Below are 22,537 nucleotides of genomic sequence, written 5' to 3'. Positions count from 1 at the left end.
CCAAAAAGGTCTCATTTACCTGGTGTGCAATAAGCCAACCTTCACACACTGAGATGACATATTGTTTTATTCTCAAAGTTGTGCAAGTTTGGGTGCTAGGTGATAATTCCACAAAGCTAGCACATCTACCAAAGTTTTCTCTAACTTTTATACATTACAGTTAACACACCACACCCATCTACTACATAATCATTAAATTAGCTAAGCATACTTGTCTCTTACAGGTTCATATCTTCTTCGCTTAAATTTAAAGGTACAGTATGATTTTAACTTACTACACATGCTCAAGGAGAGTGGGGGGGTGTAGTCTTTCTAGTTTTAATTGAGTTGGTGGTCGCAATCTCCCCTTGCCGAAATTACCTTTCCCCTACTTTCCTTCTTGGCAGATTGTTAGAAATTCTTCATGGTTTACTAGTCAAGACAATAATACATCACCTTGTATCCCGTTCCTGGACAATTTGTCATTAGCAATCTATTAACCAAACAAGGCATAGACAGAGTAGGGCTTTACAATGGACATTCTATGCAGCATCAATTTTAGATAACAGGTTGAGTAGAAGTATAACTGTTAACCTCGTTTTAAGATTCTATTCTAAGTTTTAAGAAAAATATTTTGTAGGACTATATTTTAAATCTCAATTCCTTTTCTATTACTGTTGGCATCTCTCTGTAATACAGAGGTCTGCCTTGAACTGGAACACACCTGCTTTGGAAATGCTGTTCAGCTTCTGTTGTCCCTTTTGTTGCTTGATCTGTGTATTCTCTGATATAGTAGTCCTCTAGATATTTTCAAACATTAAAGTGTTAATGGCACGTGCTTCAGATATATGTGGGCTTAAATTTTCCCTTAAATGCCTGTGAGTCTTGGAATAAGACTTTTGGTTTTAAGTATTTCACTTAATTCTTGCATCAGCACAGTGACTTTTGTTATTCAATGAAAGCACAACTTCAAGGAAAAAAAGGTGGCAGTTAAATTTATAGTTTGCAATTTCAGACATCTAGATGCAGGCCCTTAGTGTCCTTTTGTGTGTTGTAGTCCCTCTGCGTGTTGTATTCCAAAGTTTTCTAAACCAGATTTCCTGGTGGTAGTTATTTTAAGTCTCCCTGTAACTTGCTCTGTGGTAAGGTAGCTAATGGCTGACCTCCTCCAATCAGTGTTTTCTGGAGCATAAGATTCTTTCAGTACTCTTCAGCTCTTCTGCCATACATTTGCAAAACTAGTGCTGACTCTGGTGTCTTGATGCAGTCTATTAATTCTGTATACCAGCTCCCCGTGATCATGATTTTTCTCCTATGGCCCCTTCAAAGCTCACATAACCCTCGTAAGCCCATGGTATTGCAGTTAGAATTCATGTTCTGCCCATTAGCCAGTGATCAATTTTCTTTTTTTTCCAGGAGCTCTCCTGACATTCTGCAAATGCAACCAGTGTTTCTCTCAAAGTATTTAGCTGAATAAAGGATCATGTCATTTAACCGCACTTAAGTTATCATGCAAACCTGCTTCCTTTGCTAGAAACCTGCTTCTGTTTTACTTGCAATCTCACTGACCGTTACTGTCTGCAAATTACTGACAAAGTTATGTTTCATGCTGTTGTTCACATCTGAATTTTCCTCACTGCAATAAGGCTGTCTTTCCCCTTCTTCCCCCATTTAGGACATTGAATTTATAATTTATTGTTGTTTTCTAATCCTCTCCTTAATGAAGATGATTTCCCAGTCTAAGTAAGGTTTTGAAGAGTTTTGGTAATTGTGGAGATCTTGTTCCTTAAGCTCAGAGAGTTAAGTTATTGGACAGTTCTCAGGTTTCACTCACGATCCTTGGTTGAAAGTTTTCTTCGCTATCAGCCTGGTTCATGACTACCTTTAGCTATGGAAAGCTACCCCTTCAAAGTGCAAAACACATGATACTATTCTGTGTTCTGATTCCCTTGCCTAGAGGCATCTGATCAGTCTGTGATGAGGTTATTTTGCAACTATGCATGCTTACCTTGAGGTCAGTAAGAAATCCCTTCATTCATTTAATTACCATGCAATCTTACATCCTCATTACTATTTGACTTGCAGGACCTCCTGCTTCCTTCTTCTTTTGTTGAAATGTGAATGCAGGGTGTGCCAGAGCCTTTCACTAGTAATGGATGGCAGTAGTGAGAACAGCTGCATGATGTATGACCACATGGATGGTCTGCTCAGGCTGGTGGCAGAGCTACGAGAAGAAGTAGAAAGGTTAAAGAGCATCAGGGAGTCTGAGAAAGAGATAGACTATTGGAACCATGCTCTGCCCTCCCTGAGACAGAAATAGGAACAGTCACCAGAAAAAACCCCAAGATCAAGGGGATCCTGTATCCTCCCTCCACCAGGCAAAAGGCAGTAGCTTAAAGGAAGGGAGTGAATGGAGGCAAGTCCACGCTTAGGGTGGCAGGTGAACCCCCTCCTTGCCTACCTTGCCTTCCCAGGTGCCTCTGTACAACAGGTATATATAATATCAGGCTCTGGATGAGGAAGACCAGTCAATGGATAATGTGGATGATGGTCCATCTACACCAGAGGTGTTGCCAAGGTCAGAGACGCCTATCCCCCATATCATGACCACCTTGATGAGGAAGAAAAGATGGGTTATAGTTGTAGGTGACTCCCTTCTGAGGGGAACAGAGAGCCCAATGTGCCCCTCACCTCTTAGGGAAGTCTGCTGCCTCCTTGGGGCCTGGGTTAAGGACATCACTAGGAAACTTCTTAGCTTGGTATGGCCCTCAGAATATTATCCATTATTGCTCTTCCATGTGGGTGGCAATGAAGCTGCAATATGTAGTCCAAGGGCAAACAAAAGAGACTTCAGGGCCTTGGGACAGTTGGTAAGGCAATCTGGAGCACAGGTAATTTTTTCCTCTATCCTTCCAGTTGCGGGGAGCGACATTGGAAGAAACAGATGGACACAGTCTATTAATACATGGCTCTATGGGTGGTGTCACCACCACAATTTGGGGGTTTTTGATAATGGGAATGTCTACACAGCATGAGGCCTGTTGGTGTCAGGTAGGAGTCACATTTCTCAAAGGGGAAAGAGGATCTTTGCTGATGAGCTAGTGGGGCTCATTGACAGAGCTTTAAACTAGACTTGAAGGGGGAGGGGGAACATATCAGGCTTGCCTGTAACAAGCTGTGGGATGACACACCAAGGTTATAGAGGGACGGAGTGCTAGTGAGGGCACTTAGCCTGTTGCTCTGAGCCATGCTGGGTACACTGGAGCACACTTGAAGGCTTATGGACATGAGCCAGGGGCTTCTGAGGTAATAGGAGCCAACAGGGTAAAATACTGGTAAAATACCTCAAAGGAATTAAGGTGTGTTGCCCTAAGAAGGTGACATGGCCAACAGCCCGGCTGAAGTGCCTCTACACCAATGCATGTAACATGGGTAACAAACAAGAGGAGTTGGAATTCACTGTGCTGCTAGAAAGCTATGACCTAGTTGCCATTACTGAAACTTGGTGGGATGAATCCCATGACTGGAGTGTGGCTATCGATGGCTACAGGCTGTTTAGAAGGGACCGGCAAGGAAGGAAGAATGAAGGGGTTGCCCTTTACCTCAAGAAATTGATAGATTGTGAAAAGCTTTCTCTGAAGAATAGCCATGAGCAGGTCAAAAGTTTATGGGTAAGAATCACAGACAGAGGCAAGAAAGGGAACCTTGTGGTTGGTGTTTACTACAGACCACCTGATCAAGGGGAGCCTATTGACAAAGCCTTCTTCTTCCAGCTCCAGGAGGCATTGTGCTTGCAGGCTCTCATCCTTCTGGGGGACTTCAACCACCCCAACATCTGCTGGAAAAGTAGCACGGCAAGCTGTAGGCAATCCAGAAGACTTCTGGAGTGCATTGAGGATAACTTCTTAAGCTAGATAATAGACAGCCCTAACAGAGGGGATGCGATACTGGAACTGATGGTCACTAATGCAAGTGAGCTATTCAGACACATAAAGATTGGAGGCAGCCTGGGCTGCAGTGATCACGCAATGGTGGAGTTTGCAGTCCTGAGGGATACAGGCCAGGCAAAGGATAAAGTCAGGACCCTGAATTTTAGGAAAGCAAAATTCCAGCTGTTCAGGGAGTGAGTCAATAGGATCCCCTGGGACAGGGAAGCAGAACAGAGCTGACAGATCTTTAAGACCACTTTCCATAAAGTGCTAGAGTTCTCGATCCTCAGTGTAAGAAATCAGGAAAGGAAGGCAAGAGACCAGGATGCATGAGCTGAGACCTGCTGGTCAAACTAAAGAGCAAGAGGGAACTGCACAGGCAGGGGAAGCAGGGACAGGTGTCCTGGGAAGAGTATAGGAACGTTGCCCAGTTGTGTAGGGATGGGGTCAGGAAAGCTAGGACGTGGCTGGAGCTCAATGTGGCAAGGGACACAAAGAATAATAAGGGCTTCTGTAGGCACGTCAGCCAGAAAAGGAAGGTCAAAGAAAGTGTTGCTCCCCTGATGAACAAGAATGCCAACCTAATATCAACAGACGAGTAGAACGCTGAGGTACTCAACAACTTTTTTGCCTCAGTCTTCACCGGCAACCTCTCTCCTCACCCCTCCTGAGTCCATGGACAACAAGATGGGGACCGGGGGGTAATGCTTCTCCCACTGTAAGGGAAGATCAGGTTCGAGACCACCTGAGGAACCTGAACATACTGTCTGTGGGACGTGATGAGATGCATCTCAGAGTCCTGAGGGAATGAACTGATGTAGTTGCCAGCCACTCTCCATGATATTTGAAAAGTCATGGCAGTCAGGTGAAGTCCCTGGTGACTGGAAGAAGGGGAATGCTGTGCCCATTTTTTAAAAGGGAAGAAAGGAAGACCCTGGGAACTACTGAGCTGTCAGCCTCACCTTTGTGTCTGGGAAGATCATGGAACAGATCGTCCTAGAAGTTATGCTACAGCACACAGAGGACAGGGAAGTGATTTGAGACAGTCAGCATGGCTTCACCAAGTCTTGCCTGACCAACCTAGGGCCTTCTATGATGGAGTGACTACATCAGTGGACAAAGGAAGAGCTACTGATGTCATCTATCTGAATTCTGTAAGGCCTTTGACATGGTGTCCCACAACATCCTTCTCTCTAAATTGGAGGGGTATGGATTTTATGGATGGACTGTTCGGTGGGTAAGGAATTGGCTGGATGGTTGTGTCCAGAGAGTGTCATGTTGTGTCCATGGTGTGTCAATGGCTTGATGTCCAGATCGAGATCAGTGATGAGTGATGTCCCTCAGGGGTCCATACTGGGACGAGTACTGTTTAATATCTTCATCAATGACATAGTGGGATTGAGCGTACCCTCAGCAAGTTTGCAGACAACATCAAGCTTAGTGGTGTGGCTGACACACCTGACGGATGGGATGCCATCCAGAGGGACCTGGACAAGCTCAAGAAGTGGGCCCATGTGAACACAGTGAGGTTCAACAAGGCCAAGTGCAAGGTCCTGTACCTGGGTTGGGGCAACCCCGGGTATCATTACAGGCTGGGGGATGAAGGGATTGAGAGCAGGCCTGCAGAGAAGGACTTAGAGGTATTGGTGTATGAAAAGCTGGACATAAGCCTGGTGGATGAAAAGCTGGAAATGAGCTGGCAATGTGCACTCGCAGGCCAGAAAGCCAACTGTATCCTGGGCTGCATAAAAAGAAGCAGGGCCAGCAGGTCAAGGGAGGTGATTCTGCTGCTCTGGTGAGAGCCCACCTGGAGTACTGCGTCCAGCTTTGGAGTCCTCAGTATAGGAAAGACATGGACCTGTTGGAGTGGGGCTAGGGGAGGGCCACAAAAATGTTCAGAGGGCTGGAACAGCTCTCCTATGAGGAAAGGCTGAGAGAGTTGGGGTTGTTCAGCCTGGAGAAGGCTCTGGCGAGACCTTATTCCAGCCTTTCAGTACTTAAAGGGGGCTTATAAGAAAGATGGGGACAGACTTTTTAGTAGGGGCTCTTGCGATAGGACAAGGGGTAATGGCTTTAAACTAAAAGAGGGACAATTCAGACTAAATAGAAGGAAGATATTTGTTTATGATGAGGGTGGTGAAACACTGGACCACGTTGCCCAGAGAGGTGGTAGATGCCCTGTAAACATTCAAGGTCAGGTTGGACTGGGCCCTGACCTAGTTGAAGAAATCCATGCTTATTGCAGGGGAGTTGGACTAGATGACCTTTAAAGGTCCCTTCGAACCCAAACCATTCTATGATTCTATTCCTGATGTACTTTGTTTCCCAGAGGATTTCTAGCTTAAGCAGTATGTGAAGTTAATAAGAGAGATTTTAAGCCTCTGTTCTTTCACAGTTTTGTTGACTTCAGTGAATAGAGTAAGAAGTCTACCAGTGGTGCAGCCAGTATTCAGGTGACCCCAGTGCTTCACCTTTCAGGGATATTTATATAAGATGCCCTGTTTCACCTCCCATTTTCACCAGGACAGATGTATGGCTTGTATAGAAGTGCTCAAACAAGGCATGCATGGGGTAGTTGGCAGAGTTAACCATAGACACAATCGCAACCAGCCATCCCCTCCTCAAGATTGTACTGAGGATGTGATCACCTAGTTCATGGTGGTGATCCCACTGCTGGAAGTAAAATTACTTCATTTTACAGTATAGAGCCCCTGAAACATTCAACTGTAGACTCCAGTTGCTGTCTGATGTCACTGGCAGGCAGTTTATTTCCATTATGATCACTAGGATATGAGTAGGATATGCAACTGGACTTTGCTTTTAAAAAAATCATAAAGGAGCTGCAGGAAGTGGGCTACTGGTATGAACATGGTTGGGGTTGGGTGTAGGTGCCTCATTGCAGTGTTTTTGCAGTGATAATGCCAACTGAATAAGAGACTCTTTGTAATAATGTACTTGTCCTACAACTGCTGCACAGAACCTGTCCATGTGCTGATATACCAATCCAGTGCCCCCCTTGCAACAAGGGTCTAGGATCAGGATTGGCATCATAGGATGGTATAAAAGCAGGCTTTGCTCACTTTTCGTTTGACAGGCAGGCTTGAGGATACTTGAGGTCTTCTGCAGGTGTGAGACACCTACCAAAGATGGAGGCTTTTGAATGTTGCTAATGAATATGCATCGTCAAATGATGTTTGGAACAGATCCTTTCAGCATCAAACTTCTGCTTTATTTTGCTGGTGCATTTATGATGTGTAGAATGAAAAGCACTGGCTGCAGAGCATCCGGTAGCACAGTATAAAGGCACATGGTACTTATGGGGGATACTTGTTAATAAAGTTATAGCACAAAATTAAGTCTGACCAGCCATGTGTAATTTACTCTTGTTATAAATTTGCAACCTTGACAGTTGTTTCATTAGCCTACAATAAGTGCAATTAGGATATGGTTCTTGTATCTTAGCTCTGGAGATGGTAGATGCTACAGTGGGAAAAATGAGCAGCTCTTCTCTGTGAGTAATTCCTGAGTGTCCATGCTGGTTGGACTCTGCTTCTTGCTTCTGCTGATACTTGCCCTAAGTCCTTGTCCTACATCTCACTCTGATACGGTCTGTACAGCGTCCCTGGTTAGCTTGCACTGTATGGCCTATGTTTGCATGGAATGACATCTTGGGAAGCACTCTGTGACAATAATGTTAGAGAGTGCAGGCATATGCTAATATGCAACTACTGGCTTTGAAGCTGACTGTAGTTTAACTGTTTCTTGCCATAATTTCAGCTAATTCATTGCTATACAAATTGAAGCTGATGATAAGAGGTTGTAGGGAATATAGGCAATGGCTTCAAGCCCCACATTTTGTGATTCTGTTCTAGTTGTTGTGTCCTGTGGGAGTGGCTGCCAGGTGTTTGATAGCTGTTTCTTAGATACCTTTTGATTAGGGGCATACTGCCCCTGTTTCCCAAAAACTGTGCAAGTGTCCATGCTTCTGGTACAATTACAGTAACTTCTATTCGATTTTTTTCTCCACAAGCTGTGAGATAACATGTTACTCTCCACACCTTACTATTTATTCTCTCTTCTTGTCAGTGCATTTTTCTTATCCTGAAAATTAAGGGGTGTCCTGACTGCCAGCCCCGTGGCAGTATATTTTACAGGAAGTACTGAGGCCTTTATTGCTAGCTATAGCTATAGCTCTGTATAGCTCAGTCTCCCAGAAAAGATCAGTGAATCTCAATTTGGCTTGCTGCTAGGTCCACAGGTATAACAGGTACTTATCACAGCCAGTAAGGCTCCTTATGCCCCATGGCTACCCTCTGTCTACCGCAGCAGGCTTTGCATATTTAGATACTTTCCTTATGCCTTCATCTCATAATTTAATCCCACCTCTTCAGTGCATTGATTAAAAAAAAACATTCAAAAACTTAACACAGGCAGGCTGTGACTGAGCTCTGATCTTGTAAATTAAAATGTCAGAATGATCTCAGCAATGCCTCAAGGCTGCCTGTTATCGCATAGGTAAGTGTCCTCATGGGAGACTAAAGGTCTCTAGATCAAGTGCCATGCAGTCTGATCCATTCCAAATGATAGCAGGCCCAAGCATGCCTATCCTTAGGCTCTCCACACTACTTAGTCAGAGGCTGCTGTGTGCCACACAGCAGATCTTAAGTAGTCTGGAGAAGCATAAAAGCAGCAGGGGCTTTTACTCTCTGACAGAACTGAAGGGCTACCATCCTTAGCTATTTCCAGTTCTCCCTCTACTTGAAGCCTGTCTTTCCTTTGCACCTGCATGCTTGGTGCTTTCTGTCAGTGCCAGGACATGTGGTGGTGCAATGGCAACTAGAGGCAATGCGTTTCCCATGGGCTGTTGCACAGTGCTGTGAAGGCCCTATGGAACAAGGTTGTCCTAAACACCTTTGCCTGGGATGAACTCGTTTGGGTTCTGTTTTATTTTTCAGTCACATTAAAGCACATAGCTCCTCCTTCTGTTGGCTTGTTGAAACCAAAGGCAGGGGGCTGGGGTTTGGGACCACTGCTCCTGTTGTATGTCCTTGGGCTGATGTGTGTGTTCAAATAGTAAGTTGCCTGTAATTCACAAGAACACATCCTTGGCTGCGTTCCTTGTCAGAAGCAAGAGAGAGGAGAATAAAGGCTTCCTAGGAACATCTGACATAATACCTCTCAGCTTCCCCATGTCTGTCAAATCTCCTTGTGACTTTCTGCTTTTCTTCCTATGTTGTTCCTAAGAATATTCCCCCTACTCATTAGGCAAGGGAATTGCCAGGGTAGAGCACCAAGTCCTCTACCAGCTGTGTAGTCTCATGGCACACTGAATGGGACCTTAAGGCCCGTATGTATGTTGGTTGTGTTAAAACCAACTCCCCCAAAAAAGGACGTTGTCAAACTTGTAAAAGCAGGTGGGGTTGTCTTCAGCTAGGACCTTCCACATGAGAGGCTGGAAAACTCTGATATATAAGAGGGAAAGGAGTACTACACAGCTGGGCACAGTAAACTAAGTAAAACCTGTTGGTGTAAGGCAAATGTTCGCCAGCCAAACTGAAGGTGCTCATGTTACAGCAGGAGAACTAAGAAATATGCTAGATTTGCATTTCCCAGAGTCCAGCTTGATTGGGTGTTTTCTTCAGGAACACTACAGCTGCTTCTGGGTGCCCCCTAAGGCCTGCTCCCCAATTTAGCTATGGTGAAATGAAAATTCAGGCAGCAACAGAGCCCTGAAACATGGGTCTTTGCTGTGACCATACTCTGAACATGGGAAAGTGGTGCTGAAGATTAAGCTGTGAGGCTACAGCGATGAGCCATCCAGACTTGCTCTGACAGTGTATTGAACTAGAGTCCTAAAGTGATTATTGAATTTGTTCTTGGTTATCTATTCAAGTGTGATGTCTTGCTGTTACTTTCTTTAAGTGTAATAAATTTGAGCAGACATTGCTTCACCATTTAGAGACATCAATTAAAAATTATGACTGGCTGTAGAAGCCTTAGTGAAGTACTTTCAAATGACTGTAGTCACCTTTGACTTGTTAATTAATGTGTTCTGAAAAGCACTTGGCTGTCAGTAGCCTGCATCCTCCCATCAGGCTGAGCATCCTGGCTGTAGGGTTTTTTTTACTTTATTACATGCGTTTAGCTGGTACAAGTGTGGCAGGCCTGAGAAGCTGTGTTTAATAACAGTAACTATGTTGCCTTTGCAGTGTTTTGTGCAGTATATAAGCTTTCCACAGCAATTCGTGAGCAGGGGACACGCTAAATTCACTGGTGGGAAAACTCTACTGAGTGCAAGTCCCCTGTTTGGTGGGTTTTTTGGGGTGGTGGGGTTCACTCTCTCCCTTTCCCCCCAGTAACTGATGAAGCCTGCTGTTTCTATTGTGTGTTGGGACTGATGCTTTTGCACCTCTACCATCATAATATGCAGGCAGGCACAACAGGAGAGGTCCAGAAGCCAGAAGTGGCACAGGTATGTTGTATGACCAGGAGGATGAGGGCAAAGAGGTCATGACATCTCTGGGATCAAGGCAGTGGATCAGCAACAGAAACAGCAGCAATATGATGTTTCTATGGATGACCCATGATCCAATGAATATGAAAAGATCATTAGTCTCCAGCTGGCTCTTACAGTAAATGGGATAGTTGACATACCTCAGCCTGTGATAGGGATATGTAAGGGGTGGGCAGAATATCTGTATATCCATGAGTGGATACATGAAATGAAGCGTCATGCCTATTGAAGTATCTGTGAGGGAGAGGTAACATCTAGGGAAAATATTGTTGAAAAGTTGAATTTATACAAACCCACACACATACACAGGAATGAACTCACAGTTCCCCTTTGTTTCGTGTGGAGCACTTGACTGTAAATTGTCATCTCCTGGCAAATTCTTTAATTTGTGTTGAGAGAAAACTGCTGTGAATGCAGATGATTTGTATGTTTATATATATGAAGATTGACTGGAAAAAGGCAATGAACTCCAATATTAAGTTTCTGACTCTGTACTACTAGCACTCTCACTGCAAAATGTGTAAAAATTGTTGGCACATTCTGGGGCAAATAATAAAATGGTCTTTGTTGTGTAACTGCATAAATCAATCACATTAAAGGGTAGAAAGATAGGGATTTAATTTAGGTTAAAAAAAAAAAATCACCCTGTGGAAATAGGATGTCAAGAGACTGACAATGCTGGCTACAACTGGACAAAATTAGACAGCTGAACCTGACTTTTCTAAAATGCAGTTCCAAGCCTACCTGAGTACTATGGGAGCCAAAGGCATTTCTGTTTCAATATGTAGGAGCACTACCTTTTTCCATTTTGGTTTATTAAAGCAAGGCTTCTGATATCTGAATGGGTTGATACTGAAATCCAGTGATTTATTTTTGTCATCTGTTGTTGCATTCTTGATCAATGACCCTGTGTTTTCTTTATTATTATTGTTGTTTAGGACAAAATTATTCTACTTAATTATAGAAATGGGAAAGTAGCTGATCTGTAGGTCAGTGGGATGTGGAATTGCTTTGTGGGGTGAGGTAAGCTCTGGTATTTGTGTAGCTGTGTGTCTCTAAGATTTTTCTTGGACAAAAATTGCAGCACCTGTTCCTGTATAAATGTTGCACACATCCTCCAGGCATTCATATTCACCATTGTCTTTTAGGTGTGTTTGTGCTTCTCAGGGACCTTCACCAGCATGTGTCAGTCAACATCTTTTTCAGTTAAATGTCATACATTTCTGATTCAGGGAAAAAGAATGAATGACACCCTGATTTTTTATTGAAATTAAGTGACAGCACTTTAAAGTCTATTCTTCAGCTTCATGTGGCAAGATATTTTTTTTTTTTTAAAAAAAAGCTCTTACTCTATTTTTTGGGTTTATGGTTTTCTTTTCACTAGTAACAAAAGACTAACTAGGTTTCCCAAAACACAGCAATGCCTGGCAATGAGAATCTAGACAAATATTACTTGTATTTGAAAAGTCAAAAGATGGTAGCACTTGTTCAATTCCACTTAATATAACTGAATATTACACAATGTCTCTGAAGACCATCTTTTCCAATAGCAGGAAAGCTTTCTGTGTTCTGTAGACTTTGAGAGGGCCAGACAGGCTTAAATGGCATGGGGAATTTGCACATCAGTTGTTTGTCTGACTCAAATTTCAAAAATGACCATTCCAAATGTATGAAACAAGCATCAAAGTTGCTTCATTACCAAATTAAAATGCATCTGTAGATAAAACATTCATCAGGGTAGTTTAAGTTGCTCATGTCCATGTCCATATCCGTGATTTTGAGATACCATAGTTTACCCAGGGAAAATTAATTGCATGTGGATTGGCTACCTCTGGAGACATCAAAGAAGGTCTTTATGATGTACAGTTTCATGTGTTGCTCATCTCAGAAAAAAGTAATTGTTATTGCTGATGATCAGTGTTCAAGGCAAAAAGCATCTTTCTATGGATTGTGATCCAGAGAGCTGGGCCTTCTTGTCAGCATCATTTTAAATCTCCCTAGCAGAAGAGGGAAGGAATATGATCTCCCTTCCCAGAACAAAATGATCCCAAAGGCCTGAGGGGCAGCTATGCATTCTTTTGTACCTCCTCCAGCAGCCCTGCATTGTTCCTTGTGTTTCTTCTTCTCTGTATTCCTTCAGGGCTGTAGGTATTTTGCTCACTCATACCCTCCCACTCATTCCTTAAACCCAGTTTTAATTACGTAAAGTTGGGTAAAAACTGGAGATCCATACTTGTGGTAACTGTGTTATGACAAGGGCTCCCAGTCTCTGTCTGCTATTGAAATGCCTCTGTTAGGCGTCTTCTTTACTAGCAAGCAGGCTGGTGAAGGAAGTGGAAGTAGATGTGCAAAGGGGAGAGCCATCTCTCACTTTTAAGTGTGATTTAGGCATTCAGCAATGACTTCACTGCACATCAAGCTCATAGAAGTGCCTTCCTAATATAACAATAGAAAAACATCTCAGTATAGGGTATTATGTTTCAATCTTAATCAATGAAGACCAGCCACAGGCTGGGATCTAATAGCTAATTGTTTCAGTCAGGATTTCCCCTTCCCAAGGCTCTTTTCAGCAGTGTGCACCATGCCTGCACAACTTCATTTCCTGACTCACATTTCAATTTGGGAAACGTGGCTGTTCTCGATTTTAGATGAGGACTACTTCACAAGTCACCTAAATGTGCAAACTGTGAGTAAAAACAGTAATGGGCTTTGCTTTCTGCTCTGTGACACAATTTCTGCACAATCATTGCCACTGGAGGGAGAACAGAGCTGATGAGAGGATGGTGTCTACTGACATACTGATCCTGTGGACTTATAACCAGCCATGTGGTTTTCCCTAAATAGCAAAGGGAACTACAAGCAAAATTTTTTGTCATCATGAAAATGCAGGATTGATCTGTAGAAGAGGTCCAAAGGTTGAGAACATAAACTTTGGGCAGGTTCTGGGTTTTGGGTTAATACTGGACTTAGTACCTTTTAGTTGATTTGAAACACGTAATATGTTCTTGGAAAGTAACTGTTGTGATAGTAAAAAAATATGAGTTTCTTAGAGTCAACATAATTCATAAAGAGGTAGCAGGATTTTTGATGGTTCTCTAAGTCAGCAGTTGAATAGAATCATAGAATGCTTTGGGTTGGAAGGGACCTTTAGAGATCATCTAGCCCGACCCCCCTGCAGTGAGCAGGGACAGCTTTAACCGGATCAGGTTGCTCAGAGCCCCATCCAGCCTGGCCTTGAATGTTGTCAGGGATGGGGCCTCCACTACCTCTCTGGGCAACCTGTTCCGGTGTTTCACCACCCTCATTGTAAAAAATTTCTTCCTTATATCAAGTCTAAATCTATTTTTCTTTAATTTAAAACCATTTAAAACTCCTTGTCCTGTCACAACAGGCCTTGCTGAAAAGATCCCCATCCTTCCTATAGGCTCCCCTTAAGTACTGAAAGGCTGCAATAAGGTCTCCCCGCAGCCTTCTCTTCTCCAGGCTGAACAACCCCAACTCTCTCAGCCTGTCCTCGTAGGAGAGGTGCTCCAGCCCTCAGCCCTCGGATCATTTTTGTGTCCCTCCTCTGGACCCACTCCAACAGGTCCATGTCCTTCTTGTGCTGAGGGCTCCAGAGCTGGATGCAGTACTCCACATGAGGTCTCACCAGAGCAGAGCAGAGGGGCAGAATCACCTTCCTCAAGCTGCTGGCTGCACTTCTTTTGGTGCAGCCCAGGATTTGGTTGGCTTTCTGGGCTGCAAGCATACATTGTTGGCTCATGTCCAGCTTTTCATCCACCAGTACCCCCAAGTCCTTCTCTGCAGGGCTGCTCTCAATCCCTTCATCCCCCAGCCTGTACTGATACTGGGGGTTGCCCCAACCCAGGTGCAGGACCTTGCACTTGGCCTTGTTGAACCTCATGAGGTTTCACCCAGGCCCACCTCTCCAGCTTGTCTAGGTCCCTTTGGATGACATCTCATCCTTCTGGTGTGTCAACTGCACCACTAAGCTTGATGTTGTCTGCAAACTTGCTGAGGGTGCACTCGATCCCACTGTCTATGTCATTGATGAAGATGTTAAACAGCACCAGTCCCAGTACGGACCCGTGAGGGACTCCACTTTGGTGACCAGTCTCCATGTGGATATTGAGCCATTGACCACTACCCTCTGGATGGGACCATCCAGCCAATTCCTTATCCACCAAACAGTCTACCCATCAAATCCATATCTCCCAATTTACAGGAAAGATGTTTTGGGGGACTGTGTCGAACGCTTTACAGAAGTCCAAACAGATGACATCTGTTGCTTTTCCCTTGTCTACTGAATAAAATTATTTTAAAGTGTATAAAGTCTGCTGTTGGCCTAAACTGTAATCATAGGGACCTGGCTGTTTGCAGGCAGCAAGGATTCTGTCGCTTGTACAGAACTCCAACAAGCTAAACATCTTTCCTACCTTCAAAGCAGCAGATGGGAATTGGTTATAGAGAACGGAGCCTGGGCTCAATAGAGTGGTCTTAACACATGTTGGATGCTGTTGAAATGGACACTGCTAACCCTTGCTAGTAGGGGAAGAGACGTTGTTTATTGTACCATGGAGACAGTGGCTGTCAGATGGAATGATACTGTCGTGTATTCTGTCCTTGAAAAAGAGAGCTGAGACAGGAAAAGCAGAGGACAAGTCAGCCTCTGAATATCTCCAGTAAAGGATTTTTCAAAGTGAACACTCAGCTGGGGGGAAAAAAAAAGAGTTTTTCTTTTTCAGAGGAGATTTTAATTTATTTCTTCATTGCTGTAGGTTGGCATGAACGTTGTAGGTTTTGTTCAAATGACAGCATATAATATAAAATAAAATTTTGAAATGGAAAGGCATTTCAGAATGGAGAAACAAAAAAACACATGTGTTTCCTACATTGCTAGAATGTTTTTTTTCTGATGTTACTACAAAGTTGTTGCTTTTTACCTTGTCCTAGTGACATTTAATCAAAATGAATGCAGAAAATCTGTTCTGACAAAACAGCACTTTCTTCAGCAAAAACAGTGTTCGGAAGGCTAGGCTAATTTTTCTGATTGTGAACATCAATGATGTTTCAAAGCCATTCAAATTTTCTGGAAAATAATACTAGGTTTAATATCGAGTTCATATTTCTTCAACATTTTTGTATCATACTTCAGGCATAAGAACAAAAAAAAGCACAGTCTGATGAGCTGTCTGCACAATTCCTTTCCCATCCTCACTGCATTTTGAAAACTGAACTAAAATGTGTGGGAAAGCCGTAATTCAAAGTTACTTGGTTTTATGGTTTTGTTGCAAAACATTTTAAACAAGGTGTGACTGTTAGTCATACAACAAGTATTGTGTCTGTGTAAACATCTGTGCTTCAGAGTTCCAAAGCAATTTATTGCAGGGATTAGCAACTAGGAATTCTCCTGTTCTCTATTGCAACTGTTCCCATGAGTTTCAAATCAGGAAAGGAAGGAGTAAATATTTTCTGTGGTGTCACTGTTTTCCCTCAGTTGAACAAAAACTTGGGAAAGAATTATTGCAACACTTGAGAAACCATAGTGACATTTCGAACTCACACAGTAAAAATGTCACATGAATTAGGTCAGGTCCCAGCATCTTCTTTTCCAAAATGTGTATGTCTCATCTCTTCAAGGCACTGCCTTTCATCAGCATTCACATATGTGAATTTGGGATTACTATTTAGGCAATAGTATGGAGGTGGGATATAACCACTTTTCAACAGTCAAAATGCTAGGTTAGATGGCCACCATTTCCTCCCATTTTTCCAACATACTGCCTTGAAAAGAAAATGGGAGGTAGTGCTTGACTGAGGGCTGCTAGAGATGTCACTGACTAATCAGGTGATATAGCTAAGAATTAAGATGACTGAAGATTACTGATAACTGAATGAAGATAACCTGACAGGTTTTCATCTGCACATGGCCAGTTGATGGTTGAATCATCTGGGATGTTCCACAAAGATCCTGGTTAGCAGTTGGTTTTAACAGAAAAGCTATTTGCAAACAATAACTCCAGGTTTGCTAGTCTTAGGCAGTCAGCTTTCAATGGCTAAATGAGCCAAATGTCACAGAGGGCTGTGATTGATAAAATGATGATTCAGTGAATGCAGTGAGAGGTCCTTCATTTGTTGAGCTTAATCCTTCTACCCCACAAGTCATTTGTATTGATTTTAACATTGCAGGACTACACCCCTTAAAAATTGTAATGCAAACTGCCTGAAAAGAAAGGATGTGGGGTGACATCCCATTGTCATGAAATAAGACAGAAATCTCAGAAAACAGTGATGGAGTTTTGGTCCTCGAAATGCAAACTATGTGGATTACTTACTACTGTTTATGAGAGATGAGGGTGACCTTTCTACCTCCAGTCATACCAGTTTTGTATGCAAGTGTTTTTAAGTTATCTATCATGACAGGAATTGATTAAGTATAAGTGTTGCCCTATATTCTTCATGAAAAATTCATTGAGCAATTAGCAGGAAAAGTAAGAGGTGTAAAAGGTGCATACTAGCTGCCAGCAATATGCACCAGCAGCTGCAAAATTGCATAATATATTATTAAATATCTTGCTTTTTAGGAGTGGGTGATTTTTTTACTAGGTTCAATTTCATTAACAATATTTCATAGTCATCTTGATCAAAAATTTATTTTTGTTCTGATAATGAATGATATCCAGCATTGGTGTGAATTGCATTAAAGATTGCATACATTAATGAGATGTGTTACCTGCTTGGGAGTTCTCTGTGATTGCAGTTTGCTCTTCAAACATGTTTTATCAAAGGAAGAGAAATTGCAAGATTCTTCTTTTGATAAGAAGTAGGGCTGCTGGAGCTGCCTTGTGAAGCATCACTATGAGCCATAGACACTGCTTTGGTGAAAAAATACGATCACAGAACTATTAGTTCATGCCATACTTCAGCTGCTTTGCGGTGAAGGAAGAAAAACAGCAGCAGAAATGTTCCCTCATCTGTAAGCAAATAGTCTGAAGCTCTGACTGCCAAGCCAGAACACTAGTCCAAAAGGAGGTGAAGCGGCAAATAGAATAGAATAGGTTACTTAGGCCAAAGGAGCTGGCTGTCAGCTGGCCATGGCTTTAGCTTATTGATGGAGATGGTCTCCACTGCCATTTGTCTGGCAAGCCCATTATGCTGAAGTGTTTTCATCCTTTCTCCAAGCAATCAGATTTTGCTTTCCCATCCCTGAGCTGACAATTTGCAGATGGCACCAACAAAACTAAAAAAAAAAAAAAAAAAAAAAAGGGAAGATTCATTATTCTAAAATGCACAAGTGAACAGGAAAGTACCATGTTCCCTGCTTCCAGGAGTCAGCAGTTACTCTTCTGTCCAGAGCTGGCTCCTCAGCGTTTGTGTCAGACTAGGATAGACCTGCATGCAGGACACTAGCTTGTCTATGGTCCTGTCCCCATTAACTGCAAGATTTCTCTACAGACAGTTGCACAGCGATGTCACCCCTGCTGGTTGGTTGGCAAAGGGCAAATCCAAAGAGCAGGAAGTGAGCAATCTGCCATGCAGCCTGCACATTGTAATCTCTGCCATCACATTGCATTGACTTCTCACTTTCTTGAACCCCTCGGGTGTCAAAACTTGTCCCCTTTGTAGGTCTTCCTGTTAACAGTGTTTAGCGCCCAGCTTGAAATAAAGGTGGATTTTATTGTGCTTTCTTGTGAAATAATTGCACAAAACCCACATTTTCAATTTCAGGAAAGTTTTACTTAGGAATCCTGAAATTTAATTTCACAGGTTTCTTTGATCTTTTTTTGATTGTTTTTCTTTAATAATAGATTTTTGCAAACATTTAAAATAAAAATTTTTGTTGAACTAGAAGCTCTACTTGGTGGTTTCTGAAAATATACAAATGGTAAAGATTAATCATAGATTCCTAGAGAGATCTAGTTGGGAATGGACCTCTGGAGGTGTCTAGTCCAACTGCCTGCTCCAAGCAGGACACACCCATCAGGTTGCTGAGTACTTTGTACAGGCAAATTTGGAAAACTTGTGAGTATGGAGACCTCCTGACCTGTCTGAGCCTGGTCCCAGGGCTGCACTACTCTCATGAGGAACAAGTTTTTTGCTATGTCCAGTGGGTACTCTGTTGTAGCCTATGCTTATTGACTTACGGTGTACCTCTGAGAAACTTCTGTCTTCTCTATAACTCTCCTAACTCTCCTGTTTAGGCAATGGATTACTGCAACCTGACACACTCCATCTCACATTTTCTTCTCCACACTGAACAGACACAGTTCCCTCAGCCTCTCCTGGTACCTCATGTGCTCCCACCCCCAGACCATGTTTAGTGGCCCTGCTCTGGACTTGCTCCAGTGTTGGCTTCTTTTTTTTTTTTTTTATGGGGGGCCCTCACACCAGTTACAGATACAGATGCAGTCTCACCAGCACTCTGTAGAGGAAGTAGTCACTTTCTTCCAGCCGCTGGCTACACTTTTGCTACACGGCCCAGGCTGCAGTAGGCCTTTATGGGCAGACTGTTAAATCATGTTCTGTGTCCTGTCCACCATAGCTCCTTTTCTGGCCAGTCATGCCCCAACTTGCACTGCTGCCTGGGTTTATTTCATCCCAAGGGCAGTTTTCTATCTGTTGTGGCTGAGTTCCATTAGGCGGCTATCCATAACTTCTAGGTCACATTTTTTTCACTCACCTTCACAGAACGGCCTCCCAAAAGGCTGACCTGTCATGATACAGAGGAGATGCTTCTTGTTCATTTGTGGCATTCTAGTTAAATTTCATATACTGTAACCTCAATGAGTATGTACTACCCAATCCGAAGTATCTACATAGGTCCTTACTAGGGAAGCAACAGCTGTCTGTCATGAATACATGGCTTGTAGCAGTTTGTTTACATTATATGTGTTTTCTTTCTGTTTTAAAAAGGACATGTGTCCTTGCCCTTTCTGCATTAAAGTGCACTTGGCAGATTGTTCTCTAGTTCTTGCTATACTCCTGAAATTAGCAGATGCATAGTGAACCAAAGAAAGGGAACAATACATCTGTGCTCATAATAAAATATTAAAGATACCACCCTTGTTTAAAGGAAATAATTCAGAGAACAATTGTGATTCAAATGAGATTTTTTTTTTTCCTCTAAGAAATAGATATTTAAAGCAAGATTTTAAGTGTGTAGAGCTGTAATTACAGTGCCTACAGTGGTTTCTGCTCACTAGGAAGGGTCATTTCATCAGACAATTGTTGAACATATCTGAAAGCTATAAGCTTGATTGTGCTACAAGCACTCATGGAGGGAATGCTGCACCTGCTAACTAGAAAATGGCATATTTTAGAGAAGCTACTTTTAACATCGTGTGATTTGTTCTCCTGCTGTAGCTTTCAGTGTCATCTTAAACTGGGTGTCTTTGATGACATAGACCAACTCCAGTTTTAACACTATTGTCTTTGTGCCTGGACACACTTCGAAGAAACAGTGGTTTGGAGCCAGAAAGTTGGGGAGTGGGACATCAAGCAAGTGGTAAAAATGCTCTAGGCCTCATTTAACATCTTGAAGTGTAGGAGCTGTCCTTTGTTCTTGTTTTGTCCTGGCTAAACTCTACACTCTTAAAATAGCTGGTATGACATACTGAAGACAGCAGACACTGAAGGGTGACTGCTGAGAAGAGATGAGGTCAGCTCTGCTACCTAATGTACTGTGTGGCAGTGTGGGTGTTACCTGTCAGAGTGGCATTATGTTGGATGGCTTGCTTTTGCAGGAGCAGACAGGGTAGTTACCATGCCACTCTTCTCTTCCCTGTGTAATCAGGAGCCTTTCCTCAAAGAGGCAGCATGCTGTGCAGGCAGGCAGGTCATCTAGGAATTGAACACTTCTGGTGTGGAAGACACAGACTGGTTTCTGCCTGCAGAAAGGCTGCAGGATAGCAGCCTTTGATCGGTACAGTGCAAGTGAAAGCCCTTATGCCATTAATCTTGGGAATGGGCTCATATGAGGAAGTTTTTCCAGCTGAAGCCACCAGATTCTGCACATAGCCATGTTCTGGGCAGTTGCTGCCAGGGTGGAATGGGTGTGGTCTGTCCTGAGGTCTCTACAGGACAGGGCAGGCCTTGCCTTATCTGAGTGAGGCTCATGGCCTGCCTATGCGTCTATGAAGAGAGCCTCTGACAAGCCAAAACCAATGAAACTTTTTGGTCCAGAAGTAGTGATTGGCTGTAGTGAAAAGTGCTCACAGGAGAACACTGGAAAGGAAAGGAGTTGTCCTCTGGCAAACCTCTTCATCAATTCAAGGGTAAGACAGCCTTGCACCTGGATCCAGAGAGCACAGGTATTGAAAACAAAATATTAGCTTAGGCTGCCTTTGTGTTGGACTGTGCATGGGGGTTTGTAGGTAGCAGTCACTGCCTGTTAGAGTCTGGCCACTGTCTTGGCCTGTCACCTAGCAGTTACTTGCATTTTGTTCTCTTATATTCCCCTACATCAGGAAGGAGAGCCTGTCATGGCATTGCTCCCCTTTTCCCTATGCACAAGCATGAACTAATGCTCTTCTTTCTTTGCAGGAGCAGTCAAGGTTTTATGCACATGAAACTGATGAAAACCAAAGAGAAATACATCCTGGGTCAGAACAGCCCTCCATTCGACAGTGTTCCTGAAGTCATCCACTATTACACCACAAAAAAGCTGCCTATCAAAGGAGCAGAACACTTGTCACTGCTCTACCCTGTGGCTGTGCGGACACTCTAATAACCTAGTCCCACCCCTTCCTATGGATGGGAGGTGAGAGGTAAGCTGGATTGCACAGAATTCATTGCCGGAATTCAGTGCTTGAGTCTGTGATGGAAAGTGACAGCCTTGGGAATGTAGGTGCTCTGCAGAGTTGTGTATGGGACTGTGTGTATGGTACTCTTATGCTGCAGCATGCCTCTACAACTGTGCTTCTACATAAGAGAAAGAAATATTATTTTAGTGCAACAACAGATAACCTTCTCAGAGCTTCTCTATGAATGAAAGTTCTTCCCAATGAAAGTTCTTCCTCCATGTTTTCAGCACAATCAACAAGTTCTTCTCAGCAGTAAAACACCAGCAACTTTTATTCTCTTGCTACCCTGAGAAACTTCTCCATGCGAAAGATTAACCTGATTCTGAGGGACCCTAGGGTGTTCTTGGTGGACCTGAGAAGGAGCTGCTTAGCAGGCAAGTCGCTGTGGCTCTGGTCACTTAGCTTGGTGGGTTTTGGTTTTTTAATGCAGTTTCTTGGGGTAGTCAGATGTTGAACTCCTATTAGGCACACAATCTTAAAATGATTTTGTGAAAGCAAATCATGGTCAATTATTTATGCATAGGGAATGTAATTAAAAAGTAGTTTGTTATATATTTTATCCTTTTTGGTACAATAATCTCTTAAGGGTTACTGTCTTCATTTGCAAGTTTCATTCATAGATGCAGGCAGCTAATTCTGTTTGGGGCAGTTACACCACAATTTTTTAAGTAGTTGAGAATGAGTCATTTTAATATGTGGGTTAGTATTTATGCATGAGCGTGGTCAGAGCCTTTTATAAAGCTTTAATAGGCAAAATCTTCACTTGCTCATTCAACTCAAACAGTTGTCCCACTGAGGTAGCAGACTAACGAGTGTGTGTCACAGTGCCTTCCCATAAGCTGGCTTCTGCAGCTGTGTAAATGAGAACTGTGGTATGTAGCAGAGCAGAATTTGTTTTTCTGGTGTACCAAGGCATTCTTAAAACATGGTCCCTTGACACATACCTTCTGGCAAGTGTTTATTTTCACCATGAGCAGAATCCCCCTGCTGTATTTCAGTCACTGTCAGCCAGAAGCACTGCAGAGGCTGTGTACCTTAGTCCTGCCAACTCAGTGCCCATCCACTTGAGAGATACTTTCTACATGCTCTGCATGCTCATTGAATGGGATAAGTGAAAAAAAAAAATTGTGCAGAAATTGGAACTGGGGAATCAATAGCCTGGTAGTCCTCACTTTGTGCCATCTCCCACCTATGTCTACAATATTGTGCATTAACCCATCAGCTATTGTAGTAGCAAACTGGTTATATGCAGTTTATGTATTTTACAGACTGCAGTAAGACTGTGAAATTGTGTGTTATTTAATTCAGCTTTC

At 43.0% G+C, this 22,537-nt stretch overlaps 1 protein-coding gene across 1 annotated transcript in view; it reads left to right on the top strand.

Moving 5' to 3' along the window:
* SHB (SH2 domain containing adaptor protein B) overlaps positions 1–21,148 on the top strand; it is a 76,148-nt gene extending 55,000 nt beyond the window's left edge. Inside the window, exon 6 of the mRNA XM_075726855.1 lies at positions 20,965–21,148. Within this exon, the coding sequence (XP_075582970.1) occupies positions 20,965–21,148 (184 nt within the window). The remainder of the gene's footprint in view (positions 1–20,964) is intronic.
* The last annotated feature ends 1,389 nt before the right edge of the window (positions 21,149–22,537 follow it).

Source organism: Pelecanus crispus, chromosome Z (genome assembly GCF_030463565.1).
Source record: "Pelecanus crispus isolate bPelCri1 chromosome Z, bPelCri1.pri, whole genome shotgun sequence".
NCBI classification, from domain to species: Eukaryota; Metazoa; Chordata; class Aves; order Pelecaniformes; family Pelecanidae; genus Pelecanus; species Pelecanus crispus.
This window is presented reverse-complemented; position numbering and strand designations above follow the sequence as displayed.